Here is a 23,946-nt window from a genome sequence, read left to right as displayed (position 1 = left end):
TTTTTATATCCTTATTTCTTTGATAAACACCTCTTACTTCATCTGATGAGAAAGTATGATCATTGTTGGAAACAGTGCTGGTTCTATGCTATGCAGCTTCTCATTCCCTTTCCTTCTTTATTTCTTTTTTCTTGACTTCCCCCAGTAAACTTTTCACCAGACTTCTCTTCCTTTCCACCTTTCACTGCTGCATAATCCCATAATCATATGAGATCCTCATGAGCTACATCATCCATGACCTTTAGCAAATACACCCTTAAAGGCTTTATTAAAGAATGAATCTGAATTACTTTCCTTTTTCAGCGCTGATATTTCAAATCATACCTTGCCCACCTTTTGGAGGAAGGGAAAACTCAAAACCTTTAGATTTAAATAATACAGAATAACTGTATGGAAACAAGAAAATATTCCAGCTGATATATTCTATGCTCCATGGTTTTGAATCCTCTTAAGGTGATACAATCTTACTGAAGTTAAGGATTGGGCCAAAATCATATCATTATTGGTATTCTTCATTTCTTGTGCAGCGTACTGGCTTGCTTCAGGTAAGAAAAATGTACATAATCTGCAGACTTCAGGATTTACAAACAGAGTTTTCTACCAATTAATGATTTGAAAAATACATGTAGATTGTGGGCAGCTTTTCAAGAATAATCTTCAAACCTGCCACCCAGACTGAATATCTTTGAAATCCCTCAAAAGCCAACTTAAAATTGACGCAGTAAATAAGGTTGTCTGCTAAAGAAATACTTTCATCTGAAATGTTAAATCCATATTTAATGTATCCTATAATGGCATTAAGGACAGTGTGGCTTCAAGACAATTAATTGGTCTGTATGCAATTTGTTGAAATTAGTTGAGCATTGTCTGCATATTACATTCTCCTGGAAGAATTTTCTGTTGCAGTGCTAGTAGCAAATTGAGAAGTGGAATGGTATTTCTGGCACAAAACATACGCTGAACTATTGTAACACTGATGCTTCTTGACCCTTGAAGCCAACTGTATGTTCAGTTGAGGAGTCTTTAAAAAAAGCAAGCAACCAACCAACCAAAAAACCTTCAGCAGAAAGGAGTAAGAGCCCCAGCAGTGAGCTGGTTTGAGCTGAACAGGTACAGTACTCTACCCAGAGCACTGATGCCTAAAATCTTTTTTGAAGAACAGAGCCGGAAGAGGCTTTTGGTCTTCAATTTGCTGAACTCTGATGAGTGCATAATTTGAAGTTACCACCACAAGGAACTTCAGAAAAATGTGTTATCTGATCGGGCAACATGAAAACAGAGTTTAGATTTTTCTGTGGTCTGGTAAGTGAATGACTAATTGAAATTGAGTTCCAGTGTCCCACACTCCCAACAAGGCTTAGTGCTCTTGAGAAATCTGCATTATTTATTAATAGTCCTTACATCAGCTTTTACTGCTTCTCTGTCCCTCTTGCTCTCATTTGAGCATAAATGCTGTATGTTTACTCAAACACGCGCTCTCCACTCTGGTTGTTCTAAAGCTTTCAAGCTTTGCCCAAAGGCGCTGGAATCCTGTGCTGGGGCTGTGCTGCCCCGTGTGCTGTCACTGCAGCCGCCAGGGGGCAGCGAGCAGGCGAGCGCCGCGTCCGAGCCCCGAGCAGGATCCCCCGCGGCTGGAAAGGGGCGGCAGCCTGGGGCTGGGCGTCCTGCAGGGGAGAAACGGCCGGGCTGAGCCGGAATAGGAATTCGAAAGGCCTGCAATTTATAGGTATTTCCTTGCACAAGGCCATCTTCTGAAAACACCCATAAATACAATTCTTTGTTTACAAAATGTTATTTGCAAATAAGAAATAAGAGGAACACATAGGACTTACTCAACTGGGTAACAAGCCTTTGGATAGAGCAGAGTTTCTTAGCTTATATCAGTAATTAAATCTTTACATTCCTTTTCCTGCAGGATAGGAGGATCATAGAATCATAGAATACCCTGAGTTTGAAGGGACCCACAAGGATCATAGACTCCATTTCCTGCCCTGCCCCTGAACAGCCACACCATGTGCCTGAGAGCATTGTCCTCCTTGGACACTCCTTGGACTCTGGCAGTCACTCTGTAACTACTTGCCTGGGGAGCCTGCTGTGGTGCTCAACCACCCTCTCTGGGAAGAACCTTTTTCTAATATCCAACCTAAACCTCCCTAACACAATTTCAGGCCATTCCCTTGTGTCCTATCACTGGTCACCATAGAGAAGAGATCAGTGTCTGCCCCTCCTCTTTCCCTCACAAGGAAGCTGTAACTGCAATGAGGTCTCTTCTCAGTCTCCTCCAGGCTGAACAGACGGAGCTCAGCTGCTCCTCATTTGACTTCCCCTCAAGGCTTTTCTCCATCTTTGTAGCCCTCCTTTGGATACTCTCTAGTAGCTTTATGGCATGGTATGTCCAGTTTCCCCAAATGACTAGATGCAAATTTAAATAAAACAAAAGACAACACCTTTAGTACAGTTGAAATATAGGGTTGGGCTCTGCGTAATCTTCCCCTCTGCCAGAGGCTGGGGTAGAAGCATGCCCCTGACTAAATTACTGATTTGAATTCCGTCTCCACTAAAAACACCATATCAAAGCTCAAATGTAGCTACAGTCTACAGAATTTTATAACCTGTGATAAACCAAAGACAAATATAGAAATTTAACTTTTAAATCCTTTTAAATGTTTTTTCATCTCAAATAACTGTGTGCTTTCTCAAATCTTATTTTACCATTTGTTTATTCATGAACCATGTGGACTCAAATTTAGCATAAAATAGAAATCAGTGGTTGTCATTCCTAAACCATTTTTTTTGCCATTTTTATCATAGCAGTTTAAATGGAGCAATTTGTAGAGTTTAAGTAGTAGTTTTAAAACCCATAAAGAGCTTCCTTTAAATTAAATTTGTGAGTTAATGCAATTTGTGCTTCAGATGCATTTCCAAGTTGATATGTTTTCCAGCTGAGCTGATGAGTTGATCAATTCAAATTGTAGCACTTAGAGTGGTTGGCTTGTGCAAGAGTCTTAAAAACACTTCTTCATCAACTAAAGCCTTAATTGAGCTTGCCTTAAGCATCTCTGATCTGGTGCACTCTTCCAGATTTTATTTCCAAGACGTTTTTAAACCAAGATGGGATTTAGCCAATTCTATTCATTATCTTTTTAATGACACAGTTTAGGGAAATTGCAGATCCAAAGACTTGGAGACTTTTTTCACAGGTTTGGCTGCACAACACAAGCCAAAGCCATGGGTGGGTTGCACAATGGGAAAACTCCAGCGAGGTAGCATTTGCTTAGTTTCAGGATGGCTGTGACGGCCCTTTCGCAAGTTGTCCCTGAGGTTGACTGTATCAAGTGTGAGGCTAGGGCGTTGCATGATTCACTTCTGCTTGGCTGATGGATGTTCCCTTAGGGACTGTGTTCAGCCAGGAAAAAATTCAGTTCAGATTTAAATAGGACTGTGGCTTGAGCTTATGCTGACATGCTCTGAGGATAAGAGAACCAATCAGGTCTTTGACATACCCTAGTTTTTGCTGTATCCTGCACACAGTCCTGATAGTAATCTCTCCTCTAGGGGAAGGGGTGAAGTATGCATTTTGGCTGCATCCTTGATACAGAATAAAACTTCCCTAAATTCAAATTTTAGGCTAAAAGACTGTGGTTCTCTCTTAAATTTTTTTAAATCTCAAGCAATACTTCAGGGATGCCATACTTTCCTCCTATTGGTTTCCCCATCAGCAGTCAAATGTTCCCATTGTTGTTTGTTTTATTGCTGCTAGGACTATTCTGAATGCTGCCAGAGAAGTTTTGCAAAACTAAGGTATGTAGCCTTTTCCTGAAGTGATTGATTTTATGGGGATACAGAAGGGACAGAAAACCTGAGGTGCCATTAATGATGAGCTAAAACTGTCTATTGTGGAGCTCTACCAACATGAGCACTCCTTAAAACTGTTTTTTATAAACTGCTGTAGCTGTTGTATTTCCTCTAAACTCTGTTTCTTCCTTTGTATGGGAGTGTTTAAGAAAAGACTGGACATGGCACTTTAGTGCCACGGTCTAGTTGACATGGTGATATTCAGTCAAAGGTTGGACTCGATGATCTCAAGAGGTCTTTTCCAACCTCATTGATTCTGGGAATCTCTAACAATTCTTGATAAAGATGTCTGAAAGATAGAAATAAAATGCATCTAATTTGCCATTATTATAATACATTTAATGGATCCTTTCCCACTGATGTTAATTTCGATAACTTACAGAGCAGTTTGGAGTATTTTAATCCTTCTCTTCAAACATTATAAGAAGAACCTAAAAGATGAAATCTATGACAGTTGAGCTTTTCAATAGAGTATATTTGGACATAACATTGGACATACTTTTATGTCTTTTAATTCTGATTAATATGAGTATATTTTTTTAATACTCAACAGTTTTAAAGCCTTATTTAATAGATCTGTATTTATTGTTAGCAAACATATACGAGAATTATTTCAACTGCACTAAAACATCCCTGATATGATTTTTAGCTTAGTAATATAGCATTTTTTTCCCAGCTGTAGAAAAGCCTGATTGCACTGAACTCTATATCTGGTTCCACTGTGGACTTTAGTACATCAGTTAATGATCACAGTGCCCAGAATAACTTAACTTATTATATTCACTCAATTCACTGCTTTGTCACCTTTCCTCAGATGACCACTATTGCTTTCTCTACATTGAGCAATCCTGTTTGTCCAGAAACTTCAGTGAATTCTGACTCCACAGACCATGAGCTCGAGCATTGCCACAGTTCGGTCCTGGTCCACAACCTCTGTTAACCGTGCAGTGATAGTGTAGTAACTACTTTGCTCAGACCCATAATGGGCAGACTTTCCACCACAACCCCCAGTATGTGACCATACATACAAGAGTTGAGTATGGATGAGCACAGTCATAAGGCCTCCTTCCTCCCAGTAAAACTGAAGCAAGCTTGAGTCAGATCCCGTTGTGATTTATTAAGCTTCTCCTGTTCACCATGGTCTGTTCCTTCCGTCTGCTGATGATTTTCAGGACCAGCAGAAGGAAATGTTCGCCCACCCTCGTGCTTGGGCACGAAGCAGAGAGTCATTGATTAAACTGCTGAGAAGATGGGTGTGAGCCAAGGCACCAGACTCTGAGCTGCACTTGGTGAGGATATGAACACGTCTTCCATTCTGCTTATTCTGACACAATGAACACAGTCTCCATCAGAAGGATGGGATATAACAGATGGAGCTATAACTTAAACCACTTTGTAACAGTTTCTAAAGCTCATCTGTCAAGGATGGTGCCAGACTGCTTGTGCAGTGTTAGTAAGAGAAATTTATGTATGAACATACAATGTGAAATAGGCCTGCTGAGGAGCAAGAGCTGTGTAGCCTATAATGTTTATCTTGCATTAATCAAGTTGTAATGTATTTACTTAGCACTATTTTTGTTTTCACTTGCTGGCAAAACTCCCCACAGATGTTTTATTCTGCCTTATAGCAATTAAAAATGTGAGAAATGTATAATTGAAATAATTTACTAATTGTGCAATTGCCTGGCTTATCACACAATAAACCATGGGGGCTTGTTACAGGGATCACACTAATCCATAGTACAACACAGGTCAGATCACTTCCTACAGGCATTAGCTTTAACAAAGCTATCTATGATACCTAAACTCAGGTATTTTCAGCTGAAATTCAGAAGACTAGCAAGCCTGTAAGATGGGGGGCATCCTCTATCTGCCCGTTCTGCATTTCTGTCCTAGTGGTGTCTAAAGATCATGCTGCTCACAGCTACACTGATGGTCATGGAAATTGCATGTACCTTATTTCTGGAAATGCAACTCTTGATGCTTTTGCAGCCTTAGGGAACTGTATTTTCTTGCCACAGGATAACAGAGAGGTTAGAAGGCTTTGTGATTGTTGGCCAGAAGACTGTGTAGCATAATAGAATGAACTGGGGAGAAAAATGCAATGAAAGCATCTGGGAATTTTTGTGCATACTAGACAATATATACTATACTCATTTTCTGTGGCTAAGTTTACTGTTACTGCGGCCTAGAAGTAGCCAAATAAAACAGCAGGGAAGGCTTTCTATGTTTCTTGCCTCCATTTCTCACTACCATTTTTACATTTGCTCACTCCCTTTTCAAAAGGAAGCTGGGGAGAAAGTGCCGTGTACAGCACTAATGACATGAAGAAAAACACTGAAGGAAGCAGCAGGGAGGCCATGGTTTCAACCACTCTCCCCCCTTGCCCAGGAAAATTTCAGTGACCTCTTGACACCTCCCATGGGAAACTTCAAGTTGACAAGAGTATTTGCCAAGTAAATACAAAAAAATGGCATTAAAATTGTATTGTTTCTGACTTAATCCTCCTAAAGTCAATGCAAGTGAGCTAAAGCTCCCACAGCAGCTATAACACACTAACCTCAATCTTGATGGCTGGGTATGTGAATGTGTACCAGGACTGATTGAAAAACACTTCCATGCACTCACTAATAGTCACTTGAGAAACTGAAAATAAAAATTCTAAAAATTAACTTACAGCTTGTGCCTGGATTGTGCTGGTATCTCAGATAAAACTACTACATTTCATATTATGCAACACTGCCTAGAGTCAAAACAATTATTTGTCCTGTGAAAACAAAGAGAATGCATTTCATGTTCATTATAACCTGATTGGTTATTCTGCCGTGTTTTTGCTGGGATAAGCTACTCAAGAATGATTGTTGCTACTCCTGGAAAATATGCTGGCTTTATTATATGCCAGTTGCCACTATTTCTTCTGAAATCTGATCATGAGGAATGGAGAAATATGAGAATACATTGCACCTCAAGTGTCTCCATGCCATTTCCCCCCACACCTAGAGAATACATTTGCTACCCAGCAACACTTGCTGGTCATTACTAACTCTGATCCTGCTTGTTAATAATATTCCAGGAGACAGGTAACTAAACTGGAAATCTGTGGTTTAGTACTAGGAATTCTTCCTTTGCTTCCTCCCCAGCATATTATTTAATTTATCCTGCAGAGATAAATGCCAGTCCTTGTCTCATTTGTATTACCTTCTCTTGTCTTTCCACTCTTTTTTGCCACAAGTTGCAAAGTCTTCCATGTATGAGGTAACCCTGACTTCATGTTCCCCATGTCAGGCATATAGAAAAGGATCAGGAGAATAAATCCCATAAATAAGAATGCTTCCAGAAGACAATAGCAGAAGAAAATGCTCACCAGTGTGAACTAGCATGCAGGAAAGGACCTAGCATAGGCCATTTGCTGACAGTTCTTTAGAGCACAGCTGCCTTAGTTATACATAAGGACTATGACATGGATTAAAAATACATCAGTTTTTTAGCATAGGTGTGACCTTAGAGAAGAACTGTGGTAGAACTGCATTAGCAGTTTGCAGGTTTTTGGCACATTTACCCATTGTCAGTGCCCCAGTCCATCCACACACAGAGTTGCTGTTCGCATTTTCTGAGACATGCGGGAAAACATTACTTGAAAATGAGTTTGACTATAGCTCATACAAAGTGTCTATTTAAGAGGTATTTAAGGGCTGATTCTTAGCCGGGGGATGGAATCCAGCTGCCTGTTTTCTTTGGCCCCAAGAGCCAATTTCATGTGATTTATATTTTCAAAGCTGACTTCACAATGAAAGAGTTTAAGGCTTGGTTTTGGGGCATGGCGTGTTTTTTTTGGGGTTGGGTTTTTTTTTGGCGGTGGGGCATGCCAGTGAGTAAATATTTTACAGCCCACATTCCTAGTTCCACAAAATCAGTGACTCCAGGCTGTGGGACAATATAAGTAAGCACAAAGGCTGGAATTTATTGCTAGTAGTGATCTATGAGATAAGATTTTTCAGCTAAGCCAGTGCAGAGTTCTCTTGCCAGATGTGTGGGAGTGAAAGTGACACAAATCTTCAAAAAAAAAAAAAAAGAAATCTTTGGCAATCCCAGAGTGATTATATAGCCTTGTAGCACTAGCAGCCTCAGAGAATTAATTTTGTGTCTCAATGTCCTTATTGACTTAGAAGCCAAGTCTCAAGCTTTATAGAAGAAATGCAAAGTAGTGCCATGAATACTCCTTACGTTTATCTCACTTCCTTGATCTTATTTTGAACAAAGATGGTTTTGGGGTCCTTTTTCCTACATTCTTCTGTCTATAAAAACTGTGGTAGCAGAATGATAGTGACTCTGCAAAAAATCTCTGGGGAACTTGTCCCTTTACTCCCTTTCTTTTATCCCAGTGTAATTAAAAACTTTCTTTCAGAGTCAAGCTACATTATAAATCCTTGGCTTTTGCTTCCAAGATACCAGGGACAAAAGCATGGTACATGGATGGTATACTGATCACATCCAAACTTCTGCCTACATCCTTTCACAAGTGTACAAGAAAATGCAGAGAACCAAAGCCGGAAAGGAGCTTCTGTACCTTTCAGATAACCAAGAGGCCTAATTTGTGTTAATGGGGCTGCAACTTTCCTTGGAGCTGCAGATACATTCCAAAAATTGATACTACAGTCAAAGAAAATGCTTTCCCTTGGTATAAGGATACTGCTTTGACTAGTTTGGAATTAAAATGTTAGTGCATTTTAGGTGCTGTAGCACATTTTAATTTTTTGTATCCTAGTACACAAACTCTTACACAACCTATCTCATCACTTATGTATGACACCACAACAGAACTGTTCAAGTGTGGCAGAGATGTCTGAAAAGTAAACATGCTGATAATCTGACTTTTCTGTCACATAGCTCTGCCCAGCAGGCACTTTTAGTAGGAGAATGCTATTTTAAGGAAATAAATCTCTCTGAAAAAAAACTAGCTGAGCATGCTTTTAAGAACTAACACGACAACTTTTTTTTTTTTTTTTTGGCAAACAAACTGTTGCAGCACTCAAAATTCTAAAATAGCTTAGTTTAGAATTTAAACAAGCTAGCAAATTCTTCTTGTACATTTTGTTCTAAAAACACATGAATTTCATGGAAATTCATGAATCATGAATTCATGTGACATGGAAAGATGTCACATATTTATCCTGGAGCATCTTACCAGTCCCTGCTCCTAAGTCTGAGAGTGTAACACAGCTACATACTGTTCTGGGACAAAATCCAAACCAACTCTCTGCAGAGGAGATGTAGGTGAAGGGATTATGGTACTTTTCAACAGATTTGCTGATTTGGACAGTAGGAGAAACTGCAGGGCTCAAAACACACATACAAAACGCTACGGACACATTATTGCTATACATTTTTCACACTTTAGGTTTCATGACAACAAAAGCGCAAGCAGCTTTTAAGAGTTATTCCTCTGTAAATGCACTTCTAATAAGTTTTCTTAGAATAAGACATTTTGGATAAAGTGTTTGTTAAGACCTGCAGAAATTTCTGAGTTTTCAGTATGTTGTCACACAGCTACCCAAAGGAGAAATAATATCCTTGACATCACCTGTTATAGAGCTCTGAGTGGATGTGAAAATTTCTGGTCTAGAAAGACTGAAGGGAATGCTTAATACTTTCTAAAGATTCATTTTGTGTGAAAATGTGAATAGGTCTGAGGTTCCACCCTATTAGTTTTTGAAGGACCCCAAGGCTTTGGCCAAGGATGTTCACCCTTGGAGGGTTAATTTGACTGAAGGACCCCTCTAGATAAAACAGCAGAATGCTGTGAGTTCTTCTCTGTACATGAAACTTACTGATTAGCTTTGTCTTCTCACAGGATTTTAGAGAGTGAAGCTGTAGTGTGTTTCTAGAAATACAAAATATAACAAAAGACAGAATCTAGGAACTCTAGACCTGATGTGACTGATACAGACATCTCCCAACACTCACAACCTCCTTCCCTCTCTGCAGTCCACATGCATAAGTGCCTCTGACTCTTCTCAGCAATTCCTCCTCCTTTCTAAAACTGGAGGTTTTTTGTTGTTCAAATAATATATGTACTAAGTATTCAGTCCCCAGACATTCATCTGCTTTCAGATACTTTGATAATGAAGTGTGGTTATGAACACTAAATAAACTTTGATGAATGTTGAATATGTGCCATGATTGTTTTGCTTATTTAAAAATAATTGCTTGGGCTCTTCAACTCATCTCATCTGTGTGTTTGAATACATTTGGGTGTTCAAAGCTCCAAACACTTGTCACAGTGTTCCTCAAAGGTGAAACTGGACTTTAGTCATTCCAGCTCACTATCACTGGAAGTGGTTTATTACACTTCTGCCTGGTCTCAGTCTAGAGTCATGATAATTTTACTTAAATATTTATATGATTACTGGTTTACTGTTCATATGAAAGAGCTTTACTCTGTGAATGGAACATAGCCTTTGCAAGTGGGGAAAATACTAATAGCTTTTTAATAGCTTACAATTTGCTAACAATATAGCAAACTATTAAAACAGCATGTAAGCATTCCAAATGTCTAGGGCAGTCAATAATTCTAAAACTACATCCTGAATCACTTACAACCTTTGAGAGACCAAATTTTAATGGCGCTGAGAGGCACCTAGAGCAGGACTGAACTCATAATCTGGTATGGTCTCTCCCCACCAGAATCACCCCTGTGGAGACAGCACTAATTCTAGAAAGACGAAGAAGCATTAAAAACAACTCTGCAGCCTCACAGATTAGGTCTATATCTTATCAGCTGCATGCAATGAAGGAAAAAGATAATTTGATTTCAGAATAAATTTACTCAGAATGGATTCTAACATTTCTTCTTTTCTAAAATCTTCACAGCTGTCAATCTAGCTTGATTTGTTTAAACAAGCATTCTCCTCTGTTTTTCTTTTTACCTTATTTTTAGTACAGGCAATTTCAAGCTTGCTGGTTAATGAGATACAAGCACTATGCTCCCGTCAGCGTAACAAACATTTAAATCAAGTTCTTGACCAGCTACATAACCAACACCTAATTGGCATTTCTACAAGGTACAGCAATGAGTGCTGCAGCTAGGCTATGGGGAGCATAAGCACCCATAAAACCCAGTGTTTTCCTGTGAGTAACCCGGTGGGAATGTCTTGTAACAAAAAGCTCACCCAAACACTGAGTAGTTGTAACACGTTTATTCTTTAATGCCATAGACACTTTTTCTATTGCATGTTTCCTCCCTGTGACTCACGTTATTGCAAAAGCAGCAATATGTACAAAGTTACAACCTCAGGTTCACGTTATCAGAGAACCAGTTTACAATAGAACACACAAATGATACTGCACTCAAGAAAGCTGAATGCCTAGAACACAGACTAAAGATGTGCTTTCAGTACATTTTGACTTTTGTTTTACAACTCATTTCTCCTGACTCCCCAAAAATACCAGAACAGCAGAGATCCTTCTGGCAAGATGCAAAAGCCTTAGAAGTACATTTGTCATTGATGTAGTTAAAACTAGTTCGCAACCCAGAAAGTGCCGTAAGGACAGCACAAAACTCAGTTTGCCAGCAAACCAACTGGATCAGTACCAACCATGCTGAGCTCCTTGCTGCCAGAATAATTGCTAACAGTAACCGAGCTAGGTAATTTAAAGCTGGCACTAACTGAAAAAAAAACCAACAAAAAACTAAGACACCAAAGCAAAACCAAACCACAATCCCCCCTTAACTCCCTGAAAAAAACTGAAAACAGAACCACAAAAAAAATCATCAACTTTTTAATGAAAAAGGAATGAAGTCATTGGGGAACATCTTTGCTCATTTCCACCAGAGACTGAAGAAAGTTGGCCATGGGCCACCCTTCATGATGTGCTGTACTTGCTAATGCAAAACCACCAAGATCAGCCTTGCCATCATCAGTAAACTCTTACTAAAGGGATGTCAGTGGGAATTTTGCATGGCCTTTGAAAGGGGATTGCCACCATATCTCCAGGGGTCATTTTACACAGAAATAACATTAATGTTTTAGGTCTGTGCTTGAGATCTATATTGCATGGGAAAGACAGGCTAATGTGGGCATAACAAATGGAAAAACATGATCCCTTCTGACATAATAATAATAATGATAATAGTAATAATAAGCTTTAAAATAGTTTAGTACAAAAAAGTAGCTCAAAACAAAAGCATGCTCATGAACCTACAAATAAAACCAATTCAGACTATGACTGCCACAAGACACTGCTGCATTTTTTTCTCATAGGACATAACACCTCTTGTTCCATTGAGTCTTATTATGTCTGAGTCTCTTGTAGTTACCTCAAGTTATTATGAATTTGGAATTCACAAATAAATTAAATATGGCTTCATATGCTTATTCTTCAAGGCCTGCATTTCTCTACCTGGCACTCACTCAGTTTTGTTTTATTATTTTAAATAGATATAGTGCTAACATGACTTTTTCAGACACATGGGTTATCCCTGCCATCAAGGATAATAACCTTCAGGGACATTTGTAGAATTAGAATGAAAATTGGACCTGGTGTTGTTCTTTAGTGCATTAGTGTATTTTAGTGCATTAGTTTACAAATATCTTTATGTTTACAAAGATTTGCATGTTGACAAGTGTGTAATTCTGAAATATCCCATATTACTTACCAGTTAAATTTCCTAAGGAACTAGATGCAGATGACCACACACTGCATCTCTTAGCTCCCCTTCCTAATAATTCATTGGCAAAAACCTAATGAAATATTTGTAAAGATATTAAGATTCTAGAGGTTTTATAGCAAACAGTGGTCATATTAAAAAAAAAAATCTAATATTGAATGTTCCTCCTATAGCAAAGGGTGCAGCAGATGTAATTTTCTCTTCTTGTGAGCTGCCACCTTATGAATTAGCCAGTGTTGCTCAAAGCCAGGCACAGTATAAACTGTCTCACATTTTAAAGATAGAGAGAGAACTAGGAGTACTTGGAAATGTGCTAAAACCAAGAATTATTGCAGTAAGATTTAGCCAAAATAGAAAGCATGACTGTTTTGACAGAGTGGGCTGAAGACATGGGGAAAGGCCTTTAGGTGGGGTGATCCAGAGAGGAAAAAGAAGATATTAGCAAAAAAGAAGGAGTACAGAGAACACTGTGGGTATATTGAATCAAGGATGCTGACACAGGAAAAAAAATGAATAGGTGTTACCAGCTCTTTCTGCCACTCACAGCATCTTTTGCTCTTCTTCATATTGTCCTTTGCTTCCTTCTTTAGTCAACAGCTTCCAGATGAAGAGAAACAACATATGTTGGAGAAAAAAAATAAAGTTCGTGCCTGAAACTCAATGTCAGAAGTACAATACACCAAAAATGTGTAAAATACAAACAAATATTAACAGACATTATAATTGTAGAAATCCATGTGGCTGAGTAGCTGGAGGGCCTTGTCTTTCAAATCTGTGTTTTTAATGGATTTCTGCCCTGTGCAATCTCTCCTTTGCATCACATACTCAGTAAATGTTGTACAAGGAACTAATGAACAGTGTATAAGGACAGGATCACTTCAAGAAGTGAGACCTCCTCATGTAAAAATGTGCAAAGCGTGCAATTTCCCTGCTTATGGCTGGAAGTGAGAAAGAATAAATGCTTCAATGTAACAGCAATTCTGTTCCTTTCAGTCCTGGCACCAGACTATTCCAGCCTCTCTGAATCAAACATTTCACATGTAAGTGGGCAGTGGCTTACATCTGCACACACCCCCATAGTTTTTTACATGGATCATATTTGTTTGAAAATTAACTACAGCTACTGCTCAGGAAGTAACATATTTACTTGGTACTTTTCAGAGTGTTTACTCCTTTGGCTTGTATTCCACAATGCATTTAGTATTCTACAGACTTTACATAAAACACTATCAAAGAACAGCCCTGATAAAGGGGTAATCTTTTTATCCTGCTTCCCTGAACTTTCATCTTGCTTCCCTTGCTTACCACTTTTGTTGTAAATTCCTTTACTGTTTTAATAGATATTTTACATTCCTTAGGCAGCAAACTAAGTTTAGACAACAATAATTGTCTTGCTTACAAAACTATGCTAGAAAGGCTGGCAAATTATTACCATGAGATCTTTTGAAAAAACTAGGTCCAAAAGTGAAATCCAGTTGTGAGATGAGAGCTTGTTTAGATTCAACAAGTCTCAAATGTTGTGATTATCCTTCTTTCTGTAGCAACAGCACTGACATGGCAAGATAGAGGAATACTATGAGACATAAGAATATTCTTACGTATCAGATGTTTAGACCCTTCTATTTATGTTACGATACACCCTGGAAACCACAGACACAGACCAGAAACTCATCTGTATCAGTTTTCCTAAACTGCAGAATTAATGGGGGAGGAAACCTTATTTCTTAATGAGCTGTAGTAGTTTCAATATTTCCACTAGTACTACTGAAAAATAAAATATTATAGATGCATTCAATGTGAGTGAGCACTTGGAAATCCTAATAATCAGAGAATATCATTACCATTGGAAACAACCAAATTAGCATATCCAGAAAGCAAGACAGAAAAGCCTGTCACTCTATCAGCTTATCCAAACCTACACAATCACTGCAAGAAAAAAAGAAAAAAAAAGAAAAAAGAAAAAAAAAAAGAAGCTTTTCACATATACACAGAATTCAGTAAGATGACAGCAAACTTGAAATTATAGAATATGCTGAATTGGAAGGGACCCCCAAGGATCATCAAGCCCAGCTCCTGGCCCTGCACAGGACAGTCCCAAGAGTCACACCCCATGCCTGAGAGCATTGTCCAAATGCTTCTTCAACTCAGACAGGCTTGCACTGTGATCACTTCCCTGAGGAGTCTGTTCCAGTGCCCAATCACCCTCTGGGTGAAGAAACTTCCCTAATATCCAACCTAAACCTACCCTAACACAGCTTCATGCCATTTCTTTGGGTCAGCTTGAAAGCTGAACTACACACTTTTTGGATTGCTTCCTTTCTGAGTAGCAGTTAACAAGATGAATAAGTGGAACTGAAACATTTGTCTAGCTTTTTCACCACCCAGAGACAAAGGGTCTCATCTGATTAAAAAAGAGCAGGCCTTAATTTATTTTTGTTTCATGGCAATTTGTATGTACCTTAGGGTTTACTTCTTCCTTCATTCCCACAGTCTTTTGGAGAAGTAATTCACATAAAACACCTCAAAAGCAAGTGCATCATCTCCTGAACACAGAGGTGTGTGGTTGTGCGTGTGGGGAGGGGAGGGGGATGACTGTGGGTGTGTGTGAAGAGAGCCACTCACCCATTTTCTGGCATCGTTTATTTAATTAAGCAGTACCATCACAGAACCGTTTAGATGGGAACAGACCTCTGAGATCAGCGAGTCCGACTGTTAATCCAGCGCTGCCAAGTCCCGCACTAACCATGCCCACGGACACGCAGCACTCGCCCTTGCAACAGGCGTGCCGCAAGGGCCCGAGGGAGCACAGCCGCGCCCGAGGGCGGCGATGGACGTGACACCGCACCCCCGGCTCCTTCCCGGCCCAGCACGGCGGCGCCTGGCCCCTCCCGGAGCGGGAAACAACGCGGCCTCGCCTCACGCGTGCCAGCGAGCCGCCGGGAGCTGCGGGCGCCCAGCCGGGAGGCTCGGGAGGGTCCCTCGCCCCACACCAGCAGCAGCCCGCCCAGCATGAGGAGCCTCCTTGGGAGGGCCGCCGCGGGCTCCGGGCACCCCGGCTCCTCCTTCTGTGGGGCCCGGCAGCCGCAGGCCGGCGCTCCGGTATGACTTACCACAGACAGCGAGCGGGGGCAGCCCTGCGAGCGAACACCCACCCACCCTCACTCGCTCCCTCCCTCTTCCTCCTTCGCCACCGCCCCCACGCAGCCGGCGGCAACACCAGGTGCCTGCCCGGGCTGCCCCCAGCGCACAAGGCGGGGGAGAGCGCCTGCTCCTTCTGTCCCGGGAAGCCGCCCGAGCTCCGCCACCGCCTCAGCCACCGCCCGCGGCACCTAGCGAGGTGCGCACGAGGGGAGGACGAGGCGGCCCCGCGCCCCTTCCCCGCCCGCGAGGGGCGGTGCTGCCGCCGGGGACCCGCCGGGCCCGCCCTCGCTCCCTGCCCGCGGCCCCTCGGCGGGGCGGTGCTGGGCGGGGCGGTGCTGCCCCTCGCGTCAGAGGCCCCTGCGCGGCGGGGCGGGGAGGGCTCGGGAGTCTCGGCGCTGCCGCGGCGGGAGAGGCACCGGCGGGGCCGGCGGCGGCTCCTCACGGGAACAAAGCGGGGGCGGCGCGGCCCCACGGTGAGAGCCGGGTGAGGGACGGGGAGGGGGCGGTGCTCGAGCTCCCCGGGGACCCTCGCTCCCCCGGGGGGCGGCTCGGTGCGGCCGAGGGGCCGCGGGCCCGACCCCTCCCTCCCCGTGCCCGGCGCCTCGGGGCGGGGTGACAGCGCCGTGCCCCCCGCCCGCCCCCGCGTCGCCGGGAGCCGTCCCCGCTCGCCCCGTGTCCCCGCTCGCCCCGTGTCCCCGCAGGGACCCTGCGCGCCGCCGCCGCGTCCGCCCGCCTGCGGGTCGCTGCTCCCCGCGGAGCGGGGGAATGTAAAGCGTGAATCGGGGAGGCGGTCCGGGCGGGGAGCCGAGAGCAGGTAGGTGCGGGACGAGCGCCCGGGGAGCCGGGGGAGCCTCTCACGCAGGCGGCTGCGGGGGCTGGGGGGAGGCGCTCAACTTCGCCCGGCGCTGGGCACTGTCGAGCTCAACAAGCTTTTTTCTGCCCGTGAAGCATCCTGGTGTGACTTCTCGCAGAATGTTTTCTTTAGGGGTGCTCTTTGGCGGTGTTTGTTTTTGTCACCCCCCTCCCATTTCCCAGCCCCTCGCTGCATAGGCTGAGCTTGCTGGAGGCTCGCCCCTGCCTCGGTGGCTGCATACGCAGCTCGTGTTGTCCTAACGATATGGCAGTAGCACTTCCTGCTGTAAATCACTTCGCGATAGTTTTTGAAGCGCTTCTTAAAGGCGGCACTGTAATGAACCCTCTTGTCAGCGCCTGTGGTAAGCTTAAAGCCTTGTGAGCTGGAGGCTGTTTTCCAGGCTGATCGGTGTAATGTGCTGCAGTACTTTTCATAGAAAGGGTCTAAATGTAGTTCACTGTTGGCATAGTGTTGGCATAAATGTAATTCCCCTTGCTGTGCCCTGTTGATGTAGGCTCTGGTTTTGGACCCCGCTGTAGTTGCCTTTGCTATCTTCTTGTTGTGAAGAAAGCTAATCTCAAATTTTCAGAGAGACGGATTTATTAAGAACTATGAAAAGCAAGCTTTATTATATTGCTGTACTGGGGATATCTCTTTGTTCTGGAATAATTTGAGAAAATAAAATCACTCAGGCTGAAATATATGGGGACTTGAATTTAAAAACCTTAGGTGTTAGCATTGGTTAAAATATTTTGAATAAATGGATATGTTAATGTAGATTGCTGTTACTATGTTAATATTTCATTTATTGAAAATATCTACTGATTTAGTCTAGTGATCTCTTATTTTGCTCTTTGTATAAATATTGTCATATTAAATGGTCCTGCTGACTCTTTTTCCAGCCCATTAATGCCTTTTTCCATCAAAAAATTTTAGAGCATGGTCAGAAGAGGAATGGATGTAACATGATATCCTTGCAGTGCTCAAAACACACAAATTCTGCAAAGATTTGCTTTTTCATTAAGTAATACAAGGAAAATGGATGAATCGGCTTTGCTGGATCTATTGGAGTGTCCTGTTTGCTTGGAACGCCTTGATGCTTCTGCAAAAGTCTTGCCTTGCCAACACACGTTTTGTAAACGCTGCCTGCTGGGCATTGTGAGCTCTCGAAATGAGCTGCGATGTCCAGAGTGCAGGACTTTAGTGGACTGCGGTGTTGATGAACTCCCCAGTAATATTTTGCTTGTGAGACTACTGGATGGCATCAAACAGAGGCCTCGGAAACCCAGTGCTGGCGGTGGGACTGCTGGCACAAGCGCTTTAAGGGTCCCCATCAACACTGTAGCTAATTGCGGATCAAAGGACCTGCAGAGCTCTCAAGCTGGACAGCAGCAAAGGGTGCAAGCACGGAGCCCTCCTGTTAGGGTAAGTACCATGTGGTGACAGTATTTTGTTGCATTCCTGTCTTTTCCTGCACCATTTCAAAACGGTTGGTGGCCTCTGCTTTGGGATAACGGCAGTCATATAGTTAATACAGCAAAACAATGTAATTTTGAGAATTGCTGTAGATTTGTAGCAAAGCACATCAGTGTTCCTGTCAATGTTGGTTTAATGTTATATAAATGCTATTAATGCTTCCTTAGTAAAACTCTCAGTTGTTTTTGAGGCAAGGAGAAGAAAAGCATTTCAAACCCTTAACTGTCCTATTAAAAGACAGGCAAACAGATCAAGGTAGCTTATGTGGAAAGCTCAAGTTATTGGTAAGGATAGACTTGATATTGTTCTTAGTTTGTCAGCTGCAAGACTGGAGATTTCATTTTGGTTCATGCACTTTCTGTAATGAGTCTTACAATCAGTACATTTCCTTTGAGTTAGACATAACACATTAAACAGGAGCAGAGAAGTTTTGCCACTGACTTCTAAGTACCTACATTTTTACTTATTTCCCTTCAAAAATTTTTTTAATTTCTGCAATCTGCTAAGTTATTTGCATTCTCAGTCCTCATCCCTTCTTTAATTAGTTTTTCCTCAAGTGTTTTTTCTAAGAGATTTGGAAAAATCTATGTGCCACGATGAAAAGACATTGCCTTCTTTCTATACTCTAGTTCCTTCCTAAGAGCTATGCAACCTGTAGACTCTGTCACACCTTATAATCAAGACTCAGTAGCCTCACTTATGATTATTCATTCTAGAACCTGTGCCAGGAAATGTAATTTTATGAGATGACAGACCTTGCTCTGTTTTATCTAATGACAAAGCAGGACAGCTTCTCTGAAAGGTTTTGCTGCCCAGTTTGTGATGCATGCATATTCGAGTTCCTGTATTTTCTGAATGGTTTAGGTGGCTTCTGTCATGTGGAGTTTATTTGATTTTTTTGAAATGTCTTAAGGAGCTCCAGGAAGAGGACTTCAATGTATTTTTGGCAGGACTAGTCTTTATTTTGAAGTGTATCTGAATTATTTAGTTTACTTACCCAGAGAAGGAAGCCTAACACTGATTTTCCTCAGTTGTACTTACACAATTGGAGTCTCTCCAAAAGATCTTAGCTACACCTCTTAAGTTTACATATGGATTTAAAATACAGTTGTTTTTCCATTAGGTGATATTGCTTTCCCTGCTTGCTAGAGATCTCATTAGATTCTTTACTTTAGAATATAGAAATTATAATTATCAACTCAGTTCCTCCGAATGAGTTTTGTTTTGTATATATATATTAATTGGTGAGGAGAGAAGGGGATCTGTAGGGTTTTTCTGTTAGCAGTTTGGTTTTGTGTTTTTGGTGAGTTTTCTCTCCAGAATGTAGAATCCTTAAAAAGTACTCCAAAGAAGCCTCAGCAGTATCAAAACCAGTCTGGTTTTCTCCAGAACTGTAAGCTGTTTATCATGATACCTTGCATTTGCAAATGCTCTTCAACTTAAAACAAAAACTCCATATGATTTGTCTATATATTTTTGTGTTGACCTTTATAAATAACTGTATTTTCAGAGGCTGCTTCTCCTCCAAAAAGGTTTCTGGTGCAGCACTGTGCATGAAGGACTGTACTTCAGAGTTTCTCAAAGCCTTATTAGAAAAAATAACTTGAATATGGAATATTCTCTCTCTCCCTTTTTTTCATGTTCTATAATATCCTGTTTTGCAACATTTGCATTTCCCGATGTTGCATAGAGTAGAAAGTGATAACACATGGAAGGTTGCTTCAGCTTATTAGTTATGCTGTACTGTGTGCCATTAAAATTGTGACCATTTGCATTCCTCATGCAATTAACTGATACTCAGTGTATATTAGTGATAGTTTTCAGTGTTTTACAGTAAGTCTTGTTCCATCTTTGGTTTTGGGGTTTCTCAAGCATTCTTCTGCCTTCTTTCATTTGGGAGATAGGAAAAGATGATGATCTTGTCATTTGCCTACTTTGTCCAGAGCCTTTTTAAGAATATGAGCTGACTTTGACAGATAAGAAGGTGGAGATATGAAGTACTTTTCTTTTTTCTGTATGAAAAATGGTTTGGAAAAAAAAGGTCCAGAAAGCAAAATGCCACTTTAATGGACAGTGTTGAAGTGAATGCCCTATTTGTTTTGCTAACTCTAACATAAAGATGCTTGCAAATACAGTTCCTCTCTGGGAATTGAAGAGGAAAATCTGTTTCTAGATGAGTGGCAGAGTCAGATTTCCTAAACTAATTTTGCTGAAGGGGAACTAGTAAATGAAAGTTGCTGTTATGTTAAATGAAGTGAATGTGGATGAAGGCTGTCAAGTCATAAACATTCTGCTTATACCCTGAAGTAATACTAACCTCATAAATGCCCTTTCAGAGAAAGCCATAATTTTCAGAAAAGGTTAATACAGCATGTACTGCGCCGTGATTTCCTGGACTGTATCAATGACTTGGAGTGGCCAGCCCTGTTATTGCACCGTCTATTGCATTCGCTGGATGTATGTGGTGACACACGGCAATAAACAAACAAATGGTTCCTTGAGTCTTAAAACTAATGAAGCTGGGTGGGTGGTGGGGATTAACAAATCTTGTGCCTAGTATCTCCCCCCACACATCAACCCTGTTTCTTTCTGTAACCTCTATAAGCTTTCACTGCTGTAACAACAACATTTTCTTTGCGCAAGTTCTTAATCTATTTTGTTTCCCTGCTGTTTTGATTTATAAAGCCTTCCATGCCTTCTCTTGGTAATGACTGGACAAAGGCAGCAGCATTCTGCTGTCCCTGATGGAAAACTTGTGTTTGTTGTCTGCCCAGCAATTTTGTTCTCGGCAGCCAGCTTGCCTGGGACAACAAATAAAATACTTGTACTGCAGCTTCCTCTCTGGTATGGATGCTAATTCAGTGCTTTTCTCCTTTTTTTCCAAGTGAAAACCTTCAGCTAGGTTGACAGCTTGGAAGAGCTCTAAGAGCCATGGTCTGTTGTCAAATCTGCTTGGGACTGGTCATCAGGAGCAAGTTACTGAGGGCTGTTGAGGGACTGCATGATCACGAGTCTTGTTTCTGTCAGAAGAGCATTCAAAAATGTCAGGGTCCATCATTTTATGTTTATGCTCATGTTATTAATTTTTTTTCATTTTCACAGAGTATGTCAAACAAGAATTTTCCTACATTCCTTATGACAGTTTTATGAGGGTATGCTTGTTGCAGAAGTATTAAATGTAGCTGTGTGTGTAAGTTGCTAGAAGTTGGAGAGCTGTCATCTAGATAGATTTAAGATGGTCCACATTTAACTTTTCTTTTGAATTTGTATTTGCTTAAGACATACTAATTCTCCTTCTAGTTTTAGAGTCCAAATTTCTGAAGTTAGGGCTGTCTTTTTCACAGAACCTAGAGGGCAGTTGTCTAGGTAGTCTGAAATCTCCTCACTGTTGAAAATATTTTGTAATAAGTTTTTCAGGTGTATTCTGGACCAAAGGTAGGCAGAAAGAGCTAAGAGAAGAATTCAAATAATCTCGATTCACAAAAGAAAAGCATGAATAGCTCAAAAGTTGGCCATTCCTAATAGAATTGGTGCTTATACTGAATAAGAATTGATGGTGTAATTTGAGTACATGACACTATGTCTGTGGAAAATCTTAACAAGAAATGTTACAGTGCAATGTGAAAGTCCTGAAGCTTTTCTCTTTTTTGTTGTCTGTATTCTGGAAAGCCCCTAGAAACCTCTGGAGATACTATTCTAAGTGAATTCGACTTGAAATGAGAGGGTAAAGAATCATTACAGGCTATTGGAAAATTCTCCTTTAAAAGGGGCTAGAGCCACTAGTATCTGAGCATCTGAGTTGTTTGTGATAAATTCCTTTACACTGAGGAGGAAAGAAATACCCACAAACAGAAGATTGTTTCATGAGTTTCTGTTAATGCTTAGCAGTGATGCAGTGTTGTGTAAACCTGTGTCAAAAATCCATTTTGACATTTGTTTAACAAGGAAAACAACAGTAAAATTTTAAATTCCTGTATCCATTCTGCTGCAGCGGTGGTCATTTGTGATCAAGTAGGCTTACCTGGAAACTGCTGAAGTAGTAGTAATGCCAGTAAGGAAAATAAATGGAGCCAGGTTTTCTGCCCCTAGCCATGCTGTTTGACCTCACCACACATCTTGGGGTAGCAGGGTCAGTGGGCCACCTTCTGGTCTGTGTGGACTTAAGCAGGTAGGGCTTCTGTGTCAGACTCAATGGATGGTGTAAACATTCTGTTTTCTAATTTACCCTAACCGCCCTGGAGAAGAGAGCTCAGAGTGCAGCTCTCACAGTTTGACTGTTGAGCATGTGAAAAACTGACAGGAGCCAAAACAACTGCTGCTTTTGTAGTCATGGCACTTGTTGGCTTGTGGAGATCCTGGCAGAACTTAGATATCAAAAGAAACCTCTTAGACTAGAAAATAACAATAGGACTGAAAATATGCATTCATAGATAAATAACTTTATTAAATAATTGTAAATAAGTATGGGGATTGCCAAGCATGGCAGCAGGTGTAGATTGGAACAGATGTTTAAATCATCTTGGAAGGAAAGTTAGTGGAGTAAAATAGTATGAAGAAATGTATCAGTAAAGATCTGCTGGAGGGATACTCTTAGAGGAGGCTCCCTTTGTCGTAATAGATCAGATTGTAAAGTATACCCATTTAAGGGAAAAAGTAGTTGTAGCAATATGCAAAAAACAGTGGCTAATGCAGTTAGTTTCATGACTGTTATTTGTGAAGGTAGGCTGGAGAGTCATTGCTTGATGGTACCTAATTTTGAGCTGACCCCCCTGACCAAAGGGATATTCCATACCATACGGCATCATGCTCAGCATATAAATTTGGGGAAAGAAGGAATGGGAGGGAAATTCCCAAGTAACATTGGAGAATCTGGAGATAGGCACCTATTCATGTTCTGGAGTGATCATTAGAAAATATTTTGTGAAACCTTTGTAAATCATATATGCACACTTTTGCTTCATTTCATGCTTGCTGAGATGCCAGATTCTGCTTTTATGTTTGCAATTGCTTGTACAATTTTAATTGCTTCTGTGTAACACTGTTACATCCTATGTGAAACTAGAGAAAGTTTCATGGAGATCATACATATAAAAAGAAACTAGACTGACTCTTATGGTGTTAATGTGTTCCGTTTCAGACATAAATAGTTAGATAGAGAAGAAGGATAAGCAAGAGGAAGAATTGTCTCTGTATCCAAAGGCATTGGGCTAGGATTGAGAGCTTCCGGGCTCAGTTCCTGGCTTTGCTACAGACATCCTTTATGACCTTGCACAGAGTCACTCAAAGCTCTTTGTGCCTCTGTTTCCCATCTGCAGATATGACTGATAGTACTTTCTTTGTTTGCCTCTCTATTTAGACTGTATACTCTCCAGGGCAGACATTGACTTTTTTAAAATTTTGGATGTATCCATTGGGTGTTTTACAATGGTTCCACAGTCTCAGCTGAGGTCAGCGTATCCTGCTTTTAACTCTAAATCATTGACTTCCACATTAATGGAGAGCTGTTCATAATCCATTTCCTGTCCCAAAAATGGTGCAATGCTTAGTGTCACATTGTTAAGGGGATTTAATTTTGTTTGGATGTTTAATAGGAAATCACATGAATACCTCAGTGCGGAAAAGCCAGACACTGGAAACATCTGTGGAAATGGTAGTTCACCCTTCAGCTGGGGAAATCTGCATCTAATTGGCACACTGGTGTGTAGATTTGAGTGTATTTTGAAAAGAATAAGAAGAGAACATCTAATGTGAATTGTGTTGGTACAGAAATGTTTAATTCCGTACTGTGAAACTCCATAGCTATCTTGAACCTGCCAATTAACATTAATCTGCTTGATAAAATAGCTGCCAAACTAGTGTAATCCGTTTTTTTAGAAAACAATTAGGCTTTGAAGTAAACTGATCTATAAACTAGAAAAGAAGAAGGCCGCATTACTTACATGTAAGTATTTCA

The 23,946-nt window shown here is 41.1% G+C and overlaps 1 protein-coding gene across 2 annotated transcripts in view; it reads left to right on the top strand.

The window, feature by feature from the left end:
- The first annotated feature begins 15,988 nt into the window (after nt 1–15,988).
- Nucleotides 15,989–23,946, top strand: part of SH3RF1 (SH3 domain containing ring finger 1) — an 85,936-nt gene continuing 77,978 nt past the window's right edge. The window contains exons 1-2 of one of the 2 annotated variants that reach the window (XM_085058652.1): nt 15,989–16,137; nt 17,454–17,942. In XM_085058652.1, coding sequence (XP_084914778.1) covers nt 17,556–17,942 — 387 coding nt within the window. In that variant the 5' untranslated portion in view covers nt 15,989–16,137; nt 17,454–17,555. Of the gene's footprint in view, nt 16,138–16,344; nt 16,479–17,453; nt 17,943–23,946 lie in introns of those variants that run through there. The other variant, XM_085058653.1, reaches the window with a different exon arrangement.

The sequence above is a fragment of the Lichenostomus cassidix genome, chromosome 4 (assembly GCF_008360975.1).
Source record: "Lichenostomus cassidix isolate B80296 chromosome 4, HeHo_3.0, whole genome shotgun sequence".
Lineage (NCBI taxonomy): Eukaryota > Metazoa > Chordata > Aves > Passeriformes > Meliphagidae > Lichenostomus > Lichenostomus cassidix.
This window is presented reverse-complemented; position numbering and strand designations above follow the sequence as displayed.